The sequence below is a fragment of the Hyposmocoma kahamanoa genome, unplaced genomic scaffold (genome assembly GCF_003589595.1).
Source record: "Hyposmocoma kahamanoa isolate Upper Pololo Valley unplaced genomic scaffold, ASM358959v1 91, whole genome shotgun sequence".
NCBI classification, from domain to species: domain Eukaryota; kingdom Metazoa; phylum Arthropoda; class Insecta; order Lepidoptera; family Cosmopterigidae; genus Hyposmocoma; species Hyposmocoma kahamanoa.
The window spans coordinates 2986972-3007329 of NW_020654684.1; the positions used below are offsets into that span (position 1 = coordinate 2986972).

At 37.4% G+C, this 20358-nt stretch overlaps 3 protein-coding genes and 1 non-coding gene across 4 annotated transcripts in view; 1 reads left to right on the forward strand and 3 right to left on the reverse strand.

Moving 5' to 3' along the window:
* Positions 1-2977, forward strand: part of LOC113236315 (Krueppel homolog 2) — a 25378-nt gene extending 22401 nt beyond the window's left edge. The window contains exons 6-7 of the mRNA XM_026472328.1: positions 1026-1247; positions 2784-2977. Coding sequence (XP_026328113.1) covers positions 1026-1247; positions 2784-2787 — 226 coding nt within the window. The 3' untranslated portion in view covers positions 2788-2977. The remainder of the gene's footprint in view (positions 1-1025; positions 1248-2783) is intronic.
* A 2947-nt stretch (positions 2978-5924) lies between these two features.
* Positions 5925-6117, reverse strand: LOC113236348. Its single transcript, XR_003310945.1, has one exon. It is a non-coding gene; the product is annotated as a U2 spliceosomal RNA (small nuclear RNA).
* A 1230-nt stretch (positions 6118-7347) lies between these two features.
* LOC113236284 (40S ribosomal protein S3) lies at positions 7348-9701 on the reverse strand. The gene is made up of 4 exons (XM_026472292.1): positions 9639-9701; positions 9049-9352; positions 8120-8340; positions 7348-7547 (listed from the first exon to the last, which is right to left on the reverse strand). The coding sequence occupies exons 1-4, from the start codon at positions 9669-9671 to the stop codon at positions 7374-7376; spliced, it is 732 nt and encodes a 243-aa protein (XP_026328077.1). The 5' UTR covers positions 9672-9701; the 3' UTR covers positions 7348-7373.
* Positions 9702-13903: 4202 nt separating this feature from the next.
* LOC113236339 (neurobeachin-like) lies at positions 13904-19573 on the reverse strand. The gene is made up of 10 exons (XM_026472372.1): positions 19358-19573; positions 18978-19163; positions 18733-18857; positions 18539-18665; positions 18312-18473; positions 17812-17941; positions 17079-17212; positions 16395-16591; positions 15638-15789; positions 13904-14710 (listed from the first exon to the last, which is right to left on the reverse strand). Exons 1-10 carry the CDS (start codon positions 19542-19544, stop codon positions 14620-14622), a joined length of 1491 nt encoding a protein of 496 aa, XP_026328157.1. The 5' UTR covers positions 19545-19573; the 3' UTR covers positions 13904-14619.
* Between the last annotated feature and the right edge of the window lie 785 nt (positions 19574-20358).

Here is a 20358-nt window from a genome sequence, read left to right on the forward strand (position 1 = left end):
GAGAAAAATTTAAGACAAAAATGGAGTTACGAAAAAGAAGTAAAAATAATGTAAGCCTACAAGAGATAATAAATTTAAATGGAAAAACTGCATATATTCAACTAGTGCTGGAAAACAAAAAGCTTAAAAAAATGTATTCTGATTTTGACATAAACGAACGAAGGCTGAGGCAACAAAATTATCGGCTGAAAATAAAAACCTTGACAACTTTTCTATTATGCCTAGAAAAAAAAGTATATTGAATCAGCTTATATTGTGAATAAAGACTCACTAAATATTATTATTTGTTTTTATGTCTTACATTATGTGGACTTATACTATCAATGATTATTATATATATACGCCACGTCGTCGTGGAGTGAAAGGGAAAGAATATAATCGGTTATTTTTTATTAAAATAAGTTAGTTTAATTCGTCAACTGTGCCCAAGCCCTTATGTTCCGTTTCGTTACTTTCCGTTTCGTTTCTGTTTAGTTACATGTACAATTTAAATGAATGTGACCCTACTACATTGAAACTGCGAATATCTCTGAAAAACAAAACAATTTGATTGGACCTCAATTCTAATATCAGTCGAGATGAAGTTTTATTCGAAATGAAATGTCAATAGGAAACAATTTTGACAATTTCACACGTTACTTGATATCGAACGATATGATAGTTGGGGCCGATTCTGGTTTGTCTATGAATTAAAAATAAAAACTACGGTTGTGTGAAACGCGTGAGAAAAGTTTTTATTTGCCACCATTTCGCTAGTCGTAACACGCGGTTCCTGAACACATCACAGAGAGCTTATAATATGTGTGTAGATAAAGCAGTGTATGTAACTGTACATAATTGGGCAATAAAACACTCGTGTGTTAGTACCTTTCATTATGTAACAGTCACATAAACTACTATAAAACAGTTGTCGAAATGTAAACCATGCTCCCATGAAGAATTGTTCGAAATATTTCGAGCCATTGTACTCCGTCTTCACGAAAAACGGCCTAAGGCGACACTGACCCGAGCACGTTCGCTTGCAGCGGGTACTGCGGGCTGCTGACGCCGTTCGTGTACTACTACTTCGTGACGTGGCGCTACGCGTCGCGGCGCAACCCGTACACGCGCAACACGTTCCGCGAGCTGCGCGTGGCCAGCGAGGCGGCGGCCGCGCGGCCCGGCTTGCCGCAGCCGCTGCGCCAGGCCGTGCTGGGCGCCGTGCAGCTGGTCTGCCGCATGGCGCCGCCCATGGACACCGTGCACGAGTGAGGCCGCCTTCTCTTTCCTAATGTAGGAAGCTGCGTGCTCGTTTGCTTGAATTTTCGTAGCCTCGAAAGTCATTTTGAGGGGAAAATGTTTTTTCTTTTAAACCTAACTCTAACCGAACCTGATCGTGCCTTTGCGATAAACAAAGAACAACGGCTTCGTTATAATTCGGTTTTCGGTGTAATGAAAATTCGAACAAACGTTATTTCGGAAAAAAAATTGAGTTTGTGATGCCACCCTGAGACATAAGTTGACAAGTGCCTTCACTAACTAACTTCACCAGCACCTTTTACCCTTCAAAACCGGAAGGGCGCCCTTTTCCCACTATGTCCTAACGTTTTATTAATCGTTGACCGGATGTCGCGTTTTGCCTGCATGCTGATTTTCATTCAAATCGGACTCGATCGGGTAGCCCATCTATGTCTCGAAATCAGATGGGTTTCCAAGCGAGAAGATATACCTAATTCCTACTATATCTTTCTAATTTGTGAGTTAAATCAACTATTATTCCAATTTGAAATGTCCTCGACTCGGAAGAGACTCGGTTTCCGACCGAGAAAGGCAATCAAAATCAAACTGCTGGTCCCATATCACGACTGTCTGTCATGGACGTTTATTGGTGACGTGACGACCATTTATCAATTCACGGCAGCCACCTTGGATATGAAACAACGTTTTCGGTTAACGACTTTGCTGTCTTGCGAACGTTTCAATACAATCGACGTTTGATTCTAACAGTATCTATTGGTACTAAATTAAATTTAATTAGTAGTAGAAAAAAAAGAAAAGTGATATCGTTAAAATGTTTTACAAAACGTACGTAGCGGAATTTGGACCGTTCTTTGATAAATTAAAAATAAATATTTTTTATTATTTGGTAATTGAAATTAGTAACTTTTGTAAGTGTAGTTCAAAATAGAGTGGTTTGCATTAATATCAGACATAACAATTTTGAACCGTTACTATGGAATCTGTGAACAGCCCGAAAATTGGTTTGTTTGAAAAACCAAATATAAGCGATGTTAGATCCGCAAAAATAATTTCATTTCGACAAGATATACCTGTCTACATTCTTTAGCATTCGGCGACTACTCTCATCTAGAAAAAAAAGGAAAAACATTTTTTTTAGTAACTCACTTAGGATCCCATGTGACAAAATGATAATGATCCCTATAACAAGAAAAAAAAAATGGGTTAGAACATAAAACAGAAATTATTACATCTCAATTTCTTGCGGCGTTACCATTGTAATTCATTTTTTTTTTCATACAAACCACAGTCACTTTATCCACACTGGAAATTTAAATCCAATGTTTTTTTTATTATTGCTATTGTAAACACTAAGCACCAGATTAAAAATCATGCAACTTAAAATGTATATCCATTATAGTGATTGTTCTCACTCTGTATACACCCCAATAGTAGACCGACGTGTTAGTATGCATGTAAACTAAAATTTTCGATTAGCAACTTTTTGTTTTGTTGATTGTTCACATCTCTACGAATCTAACAATATACCAATTATCCAATTCCAGGTAACTGCTGTGAACGGACCTGGACACCTGCGAGCCTGGAGGCTCTACATGTTCCACCTTTCGACTGACGCCGCGGCAGTCGTACTATGTAACAAAACGTGTTGCTCTACCATGTATTTTAAAAAGGTTGTTTTGGTTTTTAGCGTATTTTTTTTTAAGGGCTAAATTACAATTACATTGCAATTTGAAAACTGTTTGTTAAATACTCTCGGATTAGCTTAAATTTTCCGAACACCACCAAATGAGTAAACAATGTAAGGTTCAATGTACAGTATCGAATTTTGGCAGCTACACTGTTCTAATTCTTACTTCTATTTTAAACTATAGTTGTATAACAAGTATATCCACTAAAAATGTCAGTATTTAACACTAAAATGCATCATAATTTGTTCGTAATACGATTGCCAAGTTGCCATCGTTTTTTTCTATGAACTGTCCCCGGTGCATATGAGTGCAAGTACAAAGTGCATTTCTACATTTTTTAAACTTAAGTGCGTAATAAAAATATTTAGTGATTTTGAACATTTTAAAATCGCGCAGTTTTTTACGTACTTTATCACTATCAAATAGATATCAAATATATAGGAGTATAACCTAAGAGTCACTCATGAAGGCAAAATTAGATTTTTTAAAGGCCCGTTCATTATACAGTATATTGTCTGATTAAATAAATTTAAAAAGTTCGTCCAGATTACTACTCCCACCTGACCTATTTTAGGTTTGAAAGGGTGAGGGTGCAGGTGAAATTACAGGCACATGGGACTTGTCAACTTGTCTCAGGGTGACGGGCGCGGTGGCAGTGCCCCTTAAATTTTTGCAATTTAAAGTTCTGAGTGGCATTGCAAGTGCTGTAGACAGGCGTGTCGCTTTCCATCAGACACACGACTTGTTTGTCCCCTCACATGGTGTCATAAAAAAAAGTTTAGCGAAGCACTGCCGGCAAGTTTTTTTTTTTAAATACAATCTAGGCTAAATAAATGACACGAGTACAAGTAGGTTTTAATGTAACGGAAATGGATATTGAGACTTTCTCAAAAGACCTCAATTTGTAATAGAAAACAGCAATTAATTTGTCGTACGTTTTTTTAGTTTTTAAAAAATGTATTGTTGCATATTTGTCAGCCAATATATGTATATTGAATGAATGCGGTAATGGATTTTTAAGAAAGCGTCTTTTTCACAAATCAATCTCTGTGTCGAACACGTACTGTAAGGTATTCAGTTTATCGCTAGCGTTGTTATGGGTTAGGTACACTTTTAAGTTTCATATTTAAGAATGGAAGTGAACAATTTTGGTCCAATTTATGTTAAGCGAGGTTTAGGGCACAATTTATACTGAAGTTCTATTAAAACGAACACTTTCGCACACCGGTTTCAGCACTAACACAAGATAAAAATGGCAGACGTGACAAGGAAAAACGTGACGGCTATTTTAATTCTAATTTCTTTATAATGGTTCCATCTATTTACACGATTATTCTGACAATGTCAGTGTGCACAATGACTATGTACGGTAGTTTTGTAAAATAATATAAAAAATTATGTCGAACGACGTCAATGTCTAATTGAAGAAAAAAAGCTTTTTCTGATCTGAACCACCAAATAAGTCGATCAGTGACATTACTTCAGTCGTAGTAATCAACATCAGAATGTTGCCACAATTTTGTAACCGAATAGCAGGGAAGACTGCGTACAATAAATCTAAAAATATTTATTTTTGACTTGTGACTCTGTAGAAATCGGTGTACAATGTGTATTATTGATCATGGCAATGCACCGACATGTTCCAGTTGTGGATTGTTTTAAAATATATTTAGATGTGACAACGATGCCGAAAAAGGTTATTGACAGCTGTATAGCGTATCCAGTGTGAAACGGTTCAAAGCATCACGAACAAAATATGAGATATAACAATTGGGTTAACTTACATTCAAAATATAACCTTAAGCTACTTAACATTCCCCATTAACTTCTGTATAAATTGAGTTTGTATAGACTGGTAAGCTAATAGTTATACTTACCTAAGTAATTAATATATCGAGACTAGAGAAAAGTTGCCAAAATATAAGCAAAAAAAATATAATTTTACTTGTGTAGTATTATTTTTTTTCTCCGGTCTCAGGTCATGCATAAATAAATACTTACTGTTTTAGATAGAAATACTATCTTCGTTTTACGAAATACTTACCCCGTTGGAGGCATTTTTAGGTCACAATTTTGTGTGTTGTGTACATTCCATTGTAAAATGAATTTATTGTCTAGCAGTTGCTCAATTTTAGCGCCTTATCACATTTTTGTATTATTGAACTAACAGTGGGTGGAGGTCCTTAGTGTTTACATACCCCAGTGGCAGCCAAGCGTGATGGTATAAGTACGAACTAATAGTATGTAGGACCATCCCTTGTGATATTCCCCAGGAGTAAGGGAAAGTGAAAATAAAGCGAGCTGCTGTAGTTTTCAGAAAACTGTTAGACACCAACCATTATTTGTATGTACTAATCATGGCAAAATTGTATATTGTGAATGTTGTTTTTTTTACAACGAAGCACCCGATGAACACTTTTTGTATTTAAATGTTAATAATAATGCACTTGGTTTGGGGTGTATGTAGTCAGGTTTTTAAATAAAAATGTCAAAATTACATATTTATTTTATTTTGCACCTATCTACCTATAAATCTTTAAAGTCTATATAGGTTCTAATTCTTATATTGTACTGGCCTCCGTAAATTCCAAAAAGATAACATCCGCCTACTTTAGTTATAATACGGATGGACGGAAAGACAGTAATTTGTAATTGATTTTTAAATAGGTTTTGTTAAAAGGTCAAACGTGTTAAGGGGCCACGAGCCCAAATATTTACTCGTTAAGACTAAGATCGTTGGTTCCACCTTATAAGTGGGGAAAGGTGTACTTGAACATCCTACTGGAACCAAGCAGTGAGTCCCAACAGTCCTAAAGGGTAATTTTGTAGGTCTTTATATGTAGCTTAGTTACTAGAGGTGGTTACACGCTTGCGCATTGCATATATACTATACTATAGAAATCTAGAAAACTGACCCACTTCGAATGTCGCTTGTGCACCTAGAGATAAAATGATCCCCCTGTGACATCTTGGACCGTCAAATCTCGGATTTGGAATTTTATGTGGGCCGATCCCGGCGGCACTGCAATGCCGGGCCGACCCGTGACGGGAGTGGAGCGAGCCCCGAACATCCCGTCTGGTCACAAAAATCAGTTTAATATACTGGTCCCTCAATGAGGGAACTTTCAGATATTAAGCTGAAAAGAACAGATACTACACTTTGATCTTAGCCAAAAGGCCGAGAAGCGATACCGGTACGAAAATGTTCTGGGGTAGTCATTGCTCGAGGGAAAATCTTAACATCGCGATTCAGGATTCTGACAAATTTATTTACGTCCGACAAAAGTTTAGACGAATATATTTATAGTGAAATTATACATATTTCGTACAATTGTTAGCTGCAAAATATATCTATAGAAAAATATTCCTAATGAGAAAAAAGCATTCGTGATATTCATCTAATAAATAAAATCAAAGGGATTTTCTAAATCAATCAGTATTTTAAACAACCGCAAATTATAAGTTTGTCATGTAAAAGTGTACAGTGACATCTAGTGGCAGATTATGTAATTAACATGGACGTTTGGCTTCTGCATATGAATGATCATTCTCAGAGGGTATAATACACAGACGGGCCTATTCGTTGCATAGCAGATTTCGGGATCGTGCGTGCTTACTTGTTCCATATCCTAAGGTGCTTGCGGACTCCCCACCACACACGGATGGCATTCTCCCTCCACAACCACAACGTCCATAATTCCTGCCGCTGCATCTTTGCCGGTAACGTTAAAAAGGCCTTACAAACGTGTTATTTTACTGTTGATCAAGATATTTATCAAAATGTAATAGTATTTTTTTCATATATCTATACATTCAGTTTATTTTGAATGAACAGAAATAAATCTACTGTTCTTGGCAGTCGTTTTCAAAATTAATTTGAGGTAACGTATGTTCAAGTTTTTTTCTATAGGATTCAAGTTGATATTCAAGATTACAAAAATTTTATACTAAACGTTAATTATTCAGCTTCTGCGTACTTCTGACGTGACTTATTTAGCTCTTGCAGGTTGTCTAGATGTGAACAAAATAACCTATTTGTAAATCGCAACTTTTATTCGCAAACAGACATATATGTCTGTGTTCGCAAATTTGTCTAAGACTGTAATTTGCTATCAATTAAAAATAATCTATAAACTAAATATAATTTTGAATTTGGGAAGGAAAATAAATATTATGCCTTTTCGCAAGTAAAATGAAGAAATAGGCCCCTATGGGGAGGTTTTTTATCATATTTATAATTTTTGATTCAAGGCATAAAGGTTGTTTGTGGCATGCCTAACAAGTTAGTTTTGGATCCTTAAATTGTGCAGCTGCTATATACATTGGACATCAGTGTTTGTATTGCTAATAGAAGAAATAGGACCCAAATTTAACTTGTCGGCAAATGTTCCAAAATAAAAAATAAAGAAGTGGTTTTTTTAATTTTTTTTATTGCAAGCTTAAAAATTAAGCGACAGCAGCCACGGGCGGCGGCAGCGGCGCGGGTGGCAGCGTACGCACGTCACTCGTCGGCTCCAACGGTACAGGCTCATCCTTGGGCTCGGTCACCAGAATGTGATCGGGCTGGGGCTTCTTTGGACCATTCTTGCCCTGTTGGTCCCATGGAAGCATGATTTTCACCTGCAAATGGCATTTAATGGGTTATTTTATCAATGGATAAAGTAATTTAAATTTCTAAAATACTTTTTGTGATTTTAGTCATTCAGTTGTTTTGAGGATAAATCTGACTCAAATTATTATAAATGCAACTGTCCAGCATGCACCGACAAGACACTGTACAGACAGTCCCTCCAATAAAACACGCTGGTCGCTCTGCCACAATAATTAGGTAACAGGCCTGATGCAGCCTGACACCCCTGATATTGTGGCTTGGATATAATTTACATAGAGATGATATTAGAATTGAGCAGTCACAATAGGTTGGCGGCCAGGTTTCTTTTATAAGTCGTGCCTCAATTAGTTTTGAAATATGGAAATGTTCCTATTATTGCTTGTCTATTAGCCCATCAGATGACTTGATTTAGTTAAAGGTAAACTACGTGGATACAACATTCTCTTCAAACATTAGAGAAAAACAAGAGAGAAAATTCACAATTTCATATCAACTTATATGCATACACTGTTGGCCACCTTCTCAGATTGTTTGACTGTTCACATTCTACATATAAATTTTACATGAAAATAAGACTCACCTTAATTCCAAGCACTCCCTGCCTAAGCAGTACATGCCTAGTAGCTGTGTTGACATAGTCATTGCATGGGTCTCCAGAGTGGATCATGAGGCCATCAACAAACTTCATAGACTTAGCACGCTGGCCACGGAGCTTGCCAGAGACCACTACTTCACAACCACGGGCTCCAGACTCCATGATGAATCGGAGAACACCATAGCATGCACGACGTACAGCTAGACCTGAAAATGTTTAATATTTGAAGTTGAAAAATTATTCAAATTAATGCTAATTTCATGCTTGTGGATTTATATGTGCCCTCTGTGCAACATTCACACAGAGACATTGAGCATTTATTTATGACACAGGCACTAGTTTTAGAATGAACAACTTAGTGGTTTTGGTTCAATAAAACGTGAGAGATATAACTTGCATTTTGAAGCATTAAAGTAGCACGAACATACAGGTAAAATGTAAATTGTTGTAAAACACAAAATAGTATCTTTTATTTTTTAGTGTCCTTTTTTATGAATATTATAGAAAACACATCGTTTTTACTTTTAAGCATGAACAACAAAGACAACAATTTTGTTTCCTTTGCTTTTGAAGATGGAACCCATAATATACATTAAAAAAAAAGCTAATTTATGAGGTAGGTGTCAAACTGATTTACCCCTACACATAAACACTACAATCACCAGACTACAAGCCAGCTTCGTTGAGATCTACAATTTATTGGTGGTCAATTGCTTGTAGTTTATTCATTAATTTTACAGAGATAAGTATGAATTTTTAAGTTTTATTCTCATAAAATAATAATTAAATGTTATTTATTTCCTTTAAACTTAACAAAATAGTATGTAAATTTTGGTGCATATTTGGCAAAATACTAACTACATGCAATAAAAATGCATTACAATAGAGTATATGGACATCAAGACAAAACTAACCCCCAATGAGTTTGTATCTCAATGATTCAGCCTGTGCGATGGCGCAAAGACCGCGGGTAGCGACCTTTTCAGCGTACAGTTCCACAGCTTGCTCTGGGATATTGAACCTCTTTCGCACGACAGAGGTTAGTTCTCGAATTCTGCGGCCCTTCTCTCCCAACACGCTCTGGGTCCTAGTGGCCATGATGATGATGTCCGACCGCGTCGGCGTGACACGCACTTCCACGCCAGAGTACCCATCCTCAGCCAACTCTCTGGTCAAAAACTCATTGAGTTCTGCCTTGAAAACTCCGTCACCGACGAACTGAAAAGTGACAGAGGTTATGTTTTGACTTTACACTCACTGTCGCACTTTATAGTCTACCAACGCGTTTTGATACTAAACTTTCGACTAATATGTTAATCGTTCTACGTTAAGACTACTGAAAAGTAAAATAAACATTAATTTTGAGATAATCTTAATTGTTATCCATCAACATCACCACTTTCACTGATATAATAATACAATTCTAGATATGGGAATGTTCAGAACTGTTGACGGATTAATAATGTACACATATTTTTACTATTATTTCACATATTAAACGTACTTTTCGCTTTTTAGAAATATTGTTCATCGCCATGATTGCAACGGGAGCTGAGAAAAGGCCGGAAACAGACTATGCAAACGTCAATGTCAAAGTGTGTATATTCAAAAACTAACCTCAAAATTATTTCAAGATAGAATAGTGAAAAATAGACGTAAAGTATATTGACTAAAAACGATTAATATTTTAAATTTTTGTATTTAAATTCGATCAAATAAAAAACTGAATTTTGCATTTACAAAAAATTTACTAAAAACGTATGGTTAAAAGATTCACCTGCGCTATTTGAACATGCGTTCATAAGTTGTTCGTTTCATCATCGCCATAAAGGCGGGTAAAAAATAATATTATATTGAATTCAACGCTACTTATTATATTCTGGACTCGCGTAAAAAAAATTGTTTGACTTGACTAGAGTGTTAGGTAAAGAAAAAAATTCAAATTTTTTTCTGATATTTTCCTCTATAGATAGGTACCTACTAAAAGTTTTGATAAAAGATCAAACTGTATTATGTTATGTTATGAGTAATATATGTGAAAGTAAAGCTAAACTGTAATTAAGTTTATTAAATGTCAGGATGTTTCACCACTATGAGATTCAATTATTTTTAGCAAAATTACTTCACTAATTTGTTATAATTATTAATAATACAAAGACCGAACAGTAAGAAAAAAAGTCCATCTGGCGTCTAGCACGATTTCTTGAAAGACGGATTGAAGGAATTTTTTCTTAGTGTTCGATCTTTGCATTAATAATTATAAAGTTAAATTGGTTAAAAAAAAAAACATTTTGCAATGTTTAGTAACAGAATTTTGGAGCAAAGGTTTTGTATTATAGGAAGTATGTGGGCCCATTTTCTTGATTCTGGATGAAGTAAAGTTATTGATGTCGTTTTTACTACCTTAGATGTCCATTAATCTATTACAGTCAGGGTTTCCGTCATCGTCTCAGAGTACCTACGTAAATATTAAAAAGTGTAGGTGATAAAATGCAACCCTGTCGCACTCCTCTCCAGATTATAATGTCTTTGGATTCCTCACCTTTGATTGGAACAGTGGAAAGTTACCTAGTTCTGAATTACTACCAGATTTTAAAAGAGGAAAAATTTTGCTTTGCTTTTAAAGGTTAGAATAAATAGGATTTAAAAGGACGAAAAATTTTGTTTTGTTTTTAAAGGGTTGAAATAAATAAATGACGACCTCAGTGGCTCAGCAGTTTGCTCTGTGGACGCTGGACGAGGAGGTCCTGGCTCGATTCCCGGTAGGACCAATTTGGGAAATGAACTTTTCTAAATTGATTCTGCCTTAGGTGTTCTGAGAAGTGCCCTGGAGTGTATGGAGTGCAAAAGTAACGGTTTTGTAAGTAGGTACTCATAGTACAGGAAATTCTCTAGTTTGAGACAAGGCGATTGGTGTGATTGTCTGGTACATTATCATAATTATTTATTAGTTTTATTAACTGCAAAACAATTGCTTTGATTTAGAGACCATCGAGATTAGCAGTACGTTTTATTCTACCGATTTAAAGTCTTACAGAATGTCTCTTAGGAGTAGGTAGTATGTATAAATGGTACGTGATGAAATAATAAATTAGAAAGACTACTACTAAAGACACTCTGAATACAATGTGTTAAGAGTGTCTTATCAATGTATTTAATTTGAATGGCGTGAGTTATCATTGGCTTTAGACGTACTTAAGTGTAGTGCGAGTGAATATAACTTTAATATTAGTTTGTTTTTAGAAGATTAGATTTAGTAGGATTCAGCGGCTGTGGAAGACTGTGTAAACGAGTTAGTAGTCCAAATTGTAATATTTGTAATTTTTTTATCAAATATTGTATGTACCATCGCGTCGTCTGAGTGTGACATTTCGAATTATGTTTTTCCAATTGTTCAGAAAAAAAAAAACACTATTTGTATATTTTCTGAAATAACCCAACAGAACAATGTTTGTAGTTTTTATTGGTACGCACAACGAAAAACTACATTATTTCAATGCAATTTATTTATTACTCAAGATCTTTTTATTACATACAAACGCACCATATACTTAGCATAACAATAATTATAATATCATCATGGACACAACGTCTCACATAGAAATAATGAAAATATCGATTTTAAGCAAACTGAATACAATACCTAAATGGCAAAGTAAAGAATTTACAAATACAGAAGTCACATTAAATTTATAAAATTTCTAAGTGTTATAATTTAAAGAAGCATGTGCTAAAACGTTACATTACATATTTAGAATGTCACACATTTACTACGGATAACAATGTGCAATAACTTTGACGATTTAACAAACTAATTAAGTAATTTAAGTACGCTAAATAATTAAATTATTAACAATTCAAGCTGTCACAAAGTGCACTGACATTCACGGAACTTATTTTGCAACATGTAACAATCAACATTAAAATGTGTAATCTAAATGAAAGTAAATATTTTTATGTAATGATACATACGAGATATTAATTTGTTAGAAGGCACCACAACGTTGAGAGTGCCTTATAACAATAAGTTAAAGAACGCAACGACTCGCCATCATACTATGTCTAATACCGCTACTTGGCTACCCACTATTCTAGGTTTTATTTTAACTATCATATTAACTATACGTTCAACAATTTTTAAGGTATTAATTTGAATTATGTGTGTAGTCTAAACAAGGCAAGGGATTACGTGGCGAAGGCAGTACCGTGTGTGAAATTAATTGTTGCACTAAAGCGCCCACTATTCAATATTTTAATCAGCTGTAGCATTTTAATTTACTATAGTGCGAGTGCGTTTGTGGCGTGATAAGAACAGTGTACAGTCATTAATTAGGTTTTATTTAAGAATAATATTTAAAACGCTTACAAATTGAATTTTGCTTACAATTACGTGGACAGTGATTATTATAATACACGAGGTGTATCTTACGACTAGCAAAATAAATTATTATTATTATAATTAAATCTAGTTCAACATTCACGGTCTATATTAGATACTTAATTAATGGACAGAATTGCATGTAGCGTGTACTTGCGTAATCAAAAAATAATTTTGCGTGATTTAGTGACTTTGAAAATAGTGCTTATTACATTTGATTTTTAAATAGGTTTCCAATTTTAAGTGAGTATATTAAATACATTTACTGTTTTCCATTAAAGGTAGCAAGTCTATACCGTGAATAAACCTTGGTTCTTAGTTATGCCCTAATAGAACACTATTTAATTGCCATAAGAAAATCTTGAAAATGAGAAGCTAAACGAATTTCATAGCAGAAAGAGTATGCGAAGCGGGAAACCCAGGCTAAAATAAAGATGTACAGTCACTGATGCAATTTTATTCAGATGAAATAGAATACGAATGTTCTTCATTAGTGTAGTGACCTGTACATTAGAAGCAAGACGACTAATCTACATTATTATAGTAGAAGGGTACAAGCTAATAGTATAACCATTGGGTTCTACGTAGAGCTAAAGTGGGACGTGAGAATAAGGGATCAAGAGTTAATTTACACAAATCTCTAGAAGACACTAAGTGAACGGAACATTTTACTATAGAATTTACTAGAAATTTCTATCTAATTCTAGAAGTTTAAGGGTGTTTACATGCAAAACATTTTGAAAAGGATGTCTAATAGATTTTATATAATTTCTTAATCACTGAACGCCTCTCGATATCCTGTTTTTTACATTATATTTGGCACAGAGATAGGAAAAGAGGTTGTACGATTTTATTTTATTTATAGGTGCGTTTAAGCCTAAATCACAGAACGGAAGGAGAGGTGCGGGTGTCGTGATGCAAAAATACGTCAAGAACTTACGTACAATCGCTACAACTTTTCAAAACCAATAGCGGTTGTAAGTAGAATTTTTCTCTAAAGCACAAAATTCTGCACATGATACTTTTATATGAAAGAATTTTGGACTTACGAGTTTTTCCAATGCGTAAAAAACTATTTGGTATCAACATTAGACACCTAACATAATAATAGCATTTATTTTACATTAATAGCTAAACTCTTGCTACATTTATTGACATTGGTTTAATTTTAATTAGCGAAAATGGCTAAAACATTGGCACTTTCGCATTTATTTTATACCCAACTAAATGGTCTCGTGAACATTTTTAAATGATCATTTTATCGTAAAAAAAGGAAAAGGAAATAATAATCAAAACAAAATTAAAATTCAATACAACCTTTTAATTAAAAACCAAAAACATTCTGTAACAACGTTTATAATTATATTATTTCAAATAAAAATAGGTACGACATTTTACCACCACCAGAAAATAGCAAAAAATTAAAAAAAGGAATTTAAGTTTTACAAAAAATTAAGTACATTCATAAAGGATAAGTTGGAAAAAAATAAGATAAAATAGTAATTAATAATATTGCACGAAAATCCAAATCTAAGTTCTATACATATAATGACTGGAAAATAAATAGACTAAAATAAAATGGACGTCAGCTGCATGTAGAGATCTAAGTATGTAGAAATACTTTAAGGAATTGTAAATATTTAAGTACGTCTCGATTTACAGCACTTTATTTAAACTATCCTATGGCACTAAATTAATAAAATAAATCGATTCAAAATAATACAAACATAATTTCATCAATATATTAGTTAATACGTAAACAATGGAATGTCAAAACTGTAAAATGGTTTATTCTTAAAAACTAATAATAAGTACTTCCCTAGAATTACGCAATTAGCATCTTTGTTTAATTATTTAACAAGATGTAAAATTCAAATATTTTCATACAAATCTATGCCGTCTGTAAACTTTTATAAAGTTGCCGCCATTTTGTAAAAACAAAAGTCCGCCGCCATTAAAATGGCGGCGTTTGCGAAAGAAAATGTTCACATAGTGTTTATCGAAGCGTAAGAACGTGTTTAAAAGAAGTGTTTCCCAACTGCAGACAACATAGACGTGTTCAGTGCCAGTGCGTGCGGCGGTGGCGGTGCGCGCAGCAAGGCGGCGCTCAGTAGCGCTGCTGGTACTCGTGGTGCCACCGGTTGAAGTCGATGTGGAACACCACCAGCGAGCCGTTCTCCAGACCCGCTAGCAGGAATCTACGTAAACAAACGTAACGTGACTTTGCGTGGAACGTAACTTTTGACAAAGACAAAGGGTAGGTATAGCAAGTATTATGACCAATGACTTACATGATTATGACACATTAAATTTGCTCTTGTATTTTCTATAGGTATCTCGTTTTATTTTGTACTGTAATTGTAACTTAAAAAAAACCGACAACGTTCGTGGAATTACATCTATTTGTCAAGTTTTATTGAAATCGGTTACCGGAGAGTGCGCTAAACCAGATTCATCCCCTAGTTTGTCACTCTAAAGTGGGTGATAGACGTACGAGTAAATACGCGTACTTGTGGCTCGACGACCTTTTTCACTCATGTGTCACCCTAAGTACGCGAATTTTAAAACTGCCGTGCAAGTCCATCAGCGATCAAACATGTTTGAAATCTTGCTCGTAGCTCGCCTGGGCTCGCATGTCTGTCAGCGTCGCGAGTCACGAGCCGCCATTTTGTTTCAAATGATATTATTCCCAAATAACACAAGACCTCCTCCGTGGACGACATCGTAAGCTAATCTGTCGTGTGTCGCCGACGTCGAGCTGAGTAAGAACGCAAACTTTAAAACCGCGATTATTAACCTCGTACGTCTATCACTCACTTTAGAGATGGAATATTTTCTTTGAATTTAAATGGAACTAATACTGAGGTACCCTCTTTCGAACAAAAAAGAATCGTCAAAATCGATTCACAAATGTTTTCACAGTTATCGCGTAACATACATACAAGAGAACCTCCTCTTTTTTTTCAAGTCGGTTAAAAACGAGTCTAAAACGCAAATTATTTTCATTTGTGGTATCTTGAATTAAGTTCCCAAGCTTTGTAGTTCCGGTAAGCACTTTTGTCCAGGGTCATGTTGCTAAATTAAGCCGGGGTCAAGAGAAAAGGTAGAAGCAGGAGGGAACTGACTTCTGGTCGTGCGACAAGGCCAGGCTGCAGACGGGCGCGCCGGCGGGCGGGAAGGCGTAGAGGGGCGCCAGCGTGAAGGCGCGCCACACCTCCACCACGCCCAGGTCGCCGCCGCACACCAGGTACTCGCCGCAGCGGGACAGCACCAGGCACTGCGGACCACGACCACCACCGGCTCAAAGGTTGCTTTCTTTGGCCAGTTTTAAATGAGGAACACAATAACAAGATATCGCCTTTTTTGGAGTCAACTACAAGGAGTTACGTACGAGTCTTGGCCGTCGTTCGCTACGTGTATTAATAGTACATTGCGTATTAAGGGCATTTACCAATAAGGAATTACATACGAGACTATTAGAAGCCCGATGTCGAACACTGGGGCTGTCAGAGTCGAAGTTCGTAATTCCCGTATCGCCCGTGAGACATGCAATGTTTTCCATCTCACTTGCACGCAAATAATACGATTGTATTGCATGCAACGGGCCTTTTTTCAAGTTAGCCAGCATTCAATCATAAAATATTAATAATCTCAGTACAGAGTACTAAAAAACCAACCTCAAAAGTCATTCATCCCCTATTTTGCCACCCTCAGACGTAAAATATATTGCTCAAACTTAAATGGGACCACTACTGAGATTTCCAACAAAAAAAGAACCATTAAAACTGGTTCAAGAAGTTATCGCGTACAAAAAAAAAAAACAGTCGAAATGAGAACCCCTTCCTTTTTTTGAACTCGGCTAAAAGTAGCACAGCAATTTACATGGAAGTTGTCGTTATGCGTCTCCTGCCGGAGTCGGCGCCCGTTCAAGGTGAAGGCGGCGAGGTGGCCCCTGGCGTAGGCCACGACGATGACGCCCTCCCGCGACAGCGCCAGCTGCTGCGGGGAGGACACGCCCTCCGCCGCGGGGAGGGCCCGCAGCAACTCGCCGAACGTCGTGTGGATGAGGACCGGCCCGTCTGAGAGCAAGAACGAGGGCGGCGTTAATATTTAATCGATCATCGAACACAACGCGGACTTAATTTTTGGACCTGTTCTGTTTTTTTTTGCTTTTTGATTTTTATTTTTTTTCACGAAATTACTTTTGTTTTTTCGAATTTTGTTTTTGTGTCTTTATTGCTTTCGCACAAAATTCTATATTAGTAAATATGGCCGTTTGCTAAAAACAATAGAAAATGACCAAAAAATAAAGTGGGCGTAGTGTTTTTATTGGAGTATAACCATATAGTACCTGTAACTTAAGTACTCGTAACTTACCTGTCACATAGGACTCTTAGCACAAGCAATTATTTTGCTTAAACGGAGTTCTCCAGCAAACTTGCTGAAAACTAGGTTTAAGTGAACGTAAATAAACATTTTTTAAGTTTTAAAAAAATTTTGATTATTGGTCTAATTACTCGAAAGAATTTAAAAAGTCAGTGAAGTGTGGAGTCGCAGGCTACTCACTGACGGAGGAGGAGATGACTAGGCCCAGCTCGGCCGAGACCAGCACGCCGTTGATGGGCGCGTCGTGCCCCGTCAGCGACACGCGCGGCGCCGGCGCCTCGCCCTCGCCCACGATGCCGCCGTGTCGCGCCGACCTGCAACCCGCCTTAGCCTAACATCTAGTCTCCTGTGCCTGTGGGTAGCGTCTTCGACCCGAAATGCGAAAGTCCAAACCAGTAATTATCGGCACTTCTAACAATATTTGCGAAAGGACCAACGCCAAAGCTTTCTGGGATTCTGAGAACAGAATGCAACGCAAGCATTGATCGTATGCGTCACCTCTTCAAAAGAAATATATTCAAACAACTATAACATTTTTCATAAAAAAATAACGATTTTAAAAGTTCGTGCAATTATATCAATTTGCCAAGTTTTCTCAAATCGATTACCGCGTGCATGCATGCACGTGCGTAAAACCGAGTTCACCCTTGAGGTGGAATATTTTTTTCAAATTTAAATAGGACCAATACTGAGATATCCTCTTTCCAACAAAAAAGAATCATCAAAAACACCGAAGTAATCACGTGACATACTCGGACACAAAAATACAGAAGTCGGTTAAAAATAAAACAACACGCATTGACTGGTGATTGTTATGTGTTAGCAGAATCTCTTTAGTTTTTAATACTGGTATACCGGTTGGAGGACAGTATCTCTTCCTTATTGTTAAAACTATGCGTAGCTTTATTAATACCAGTGCCACAAGAGGACGGTGCAGTCCTCGGAGCCCGAGGCGATGTAGCAGTCGGACGTGATGTTGCATTCGGAGCGTGACACGCACGTCACCACGCCGTAGTGGCCGAAGATTATTTGTACTATTTTCGCTGCAATTCATAACGGTCATTTTTATATTTTGTTAAAAGTAATTTATAATTTAGTTCTTTGGTTTAAATAGTTATTTAAAAAACAATCTAAGTCAATTGAACCGTCTGCAAAGAACGTTCGCAAGATGACACTATTATATCGGCGTCACTTATGAGTTTACAAACTTATAACCTATTGGGCGCTGACGGCAAAAAAGGCGTTTAAACCCAGTACAAAAATTTGCAACAAGGATATAGACAAATTCGCAAGATTTGTTGACTCAGGAGCCCCGTTGTGGCAACAGGCGCCGGTCGGATTCCAATCGGACGAAATAGTTTTTTTTGTGTCGATCTTTGTATCAGTGAAAGCGAAACAATTAAGAAGACTTACCGGTTTCGGTGGAAAAGACGCGGAAGGAGTTGTCCCAGAAGCCGGCCGCGATGAGGAAGCGCGAGTCGACGGTGGTGACGAAGCAGTTGTTGCGCGCGCGCACCCGCTGCGAGAAGTTGTCGCCCAGCTGGCGCCGCGACAGAGCGCCCGCGCCGCCCGCCGCTGCAACAAAGCGGCGTTAGAGGGCGGAGGGCGGGGCGGGGGTCGGAGGGCGGGTCGGCACTCACCCCACACGGGGTCCATGAGCACGGGGTGCGGCGGGGGCTGCGCGTGCTCGGCCGCGTGGCGCGCCGCGGCGTGCGCGCAGCCGCCGCCCAGCCAGCGGTGCGCCGCGAAGGCGCGCGCGGCGCTCACCTGCAGCAGCGGCGCGTTAGCACAGAACAATGACCAACGGCCGAGACGCCTCGCCCTGCTCACTTACGGTCACGGCGGCCGGCATGGACAGCTGCGGGTACGTGTTCGCCGACACGTGCACGACGGCGGCGTTCGACGGCAGCTTGAGTCGCACGCAGACGTCGTCGGGCGCGGCCGCGAACATTAGCGGAGCTGCGAGAAACGGTCACCTTTGTCATTTGCTAGTCCCTTGTCGGGCGCCAATTACGTTAACCCCTTGCTGGGCGCCAATTTCGCGTCCGCTCATTAGATATTGTTACGCTTATTAGTCACCTAAGTGCATAGTCGAGGCGCGGGGCGGGTGCGGTTCGCTTAGCAACTGCGCAGGCGTCTGCCCGAAGCTGCGAATCTGATCCTCGATGGCGGCTCGCGTCACGGGCTCTGTGATTTGATCCAGTCGCACGCCGCCCTCGTACGTTAGGTAGTAGAAAACGTTCGTGGCTCGGACGGCTTCGGGCCCTGGGTTGAACCAAAATAAATGTAACGATCTAATCTAGAACTATCTTTTCTTTTGTACTGATGTACTAGTGAACCGTTACATTAAAATGTGATCCCGAACCTCTTTTATTGGGGGAAAACATAATTAAAGTAACATGAACCGGAATGAGTATTAAAATTAATTCAACACGTTTACTTACTTAATCGATAATTACCTCTCTGCTTGTAGCCGAATATCAAATCGATCCATTGATGCAGCTGGCAACTGACGAATTCCGACTCCAAAGCCATGCGGTTGATCCGTATGAACTCCTCAGGAGACGACGCCCACGGCGGCAAGATCACGTCACCTGAAGGAGACTCGGGGATGCCCAACCGGTATCCTGAGCTGTTTACCAGCATTTCCGGCAGGAAGAAAAGCTCGGGAATTAATTCCTGAAAAAAATAATGTCATTGATTAAATTCTAAAAATGATTTTCTGTGATTTTTATAAGTAATAAAATCACTTAATTTAGGATAACGCGACAAATGAGGCTTATATAAAATGCAAACATTTTCAAAGAACTATGCCAAAATCATAGTTAAAAGAATTCCTTAACGTTTTCAAATGTCTTAATTACAAGTTTGAATAAATTGAATTCATTAAGTTTTTCAAATTATAATTTCAAATTATATATCCAGGTAAGTCTGGAAATAAAATCATATTTAACAGAAACTCTAATGACTAATTAGTATGTAACCGGACTGCTATCTACAACTATCAGTTTCTGAATTTCTTAACGTTAAGCGACATCTAGCCGCCAAAAAAAGAATTTCAGTGGTCCACATTAAGTTAGTTAACGTAATATCAAATGTACTGAATCGACCCATTTGTAATATGAGATTAAGTAATTCATTACAAAAAATAAAGTTGATAATTCCTTCTGCAAAATACCACGCGAGAAAATGGTGAAACTGACAAAAAAGTTCTGAAATAAAGGATAGATGGCACGTTTCACAAAAAAAAACTTATGTCCGAGTTTCCAGAGCAATACTCTGTGGTGTGTAATATATAACTCGTTTTGTTTTTTTATTATGGCTTAACGTCATGCTTTTTGACTATAACAGTATAAAAAATAATTTCCTCTGAACTTTCGACACAACATAAACCCTGTAGTTTATTTTGAAATACACCGAATACATTTTATTTAATTATGTAACACATAACCTCCAAAAC

Excerpts from the sequence above, each read along its gene's own strand:
- LOC113236284 (XM_026472292.1), bottom strand. The coding sequence starts at position 9,671 with ATGGCGATGAACAATATTTCTAAAAAGCGAAAA. Across the intron at positions 8,341-9,048 it reads GAGATACAAACTCATTGGGG|GTCTAGCTGTACGTCGTGCA; the intron begins GTTAGTTTTGTC and ends AAACATTTTCAG. Across the intron at positions 7,548-8,119 it reads AGGGAGTGCTTGGAATTAAG|GTGAAAATCATGCTTCCATG; the intron begins GTGAGTCTTATT and ends TGCCATTTGCAG.
- LOC113236339 (XM_026472372.1), bottom strand. The coding sequence starts at position 19,544 with ATGCTGGTAAACAGCTCAGGATACCGGTTGGGCATCCCCGAGTCTCCT. Across the intron at positions 16,592-17,078 it reads AGTCATCTCCTCCTCCGTCA|ACGGGCCGGTCCTCATCCAC; the intron begins GTGAGTAGCCTG and ends TCTTGCTCTCAG. Across the intron at positions 15,790-16,394 it reads CGCATAACGACAACTTCCAT|TGCCTGGTGCTGTCCCGCTG; the intron begins GTAAATTGCTGT and ends CGTGGTCCGCAG.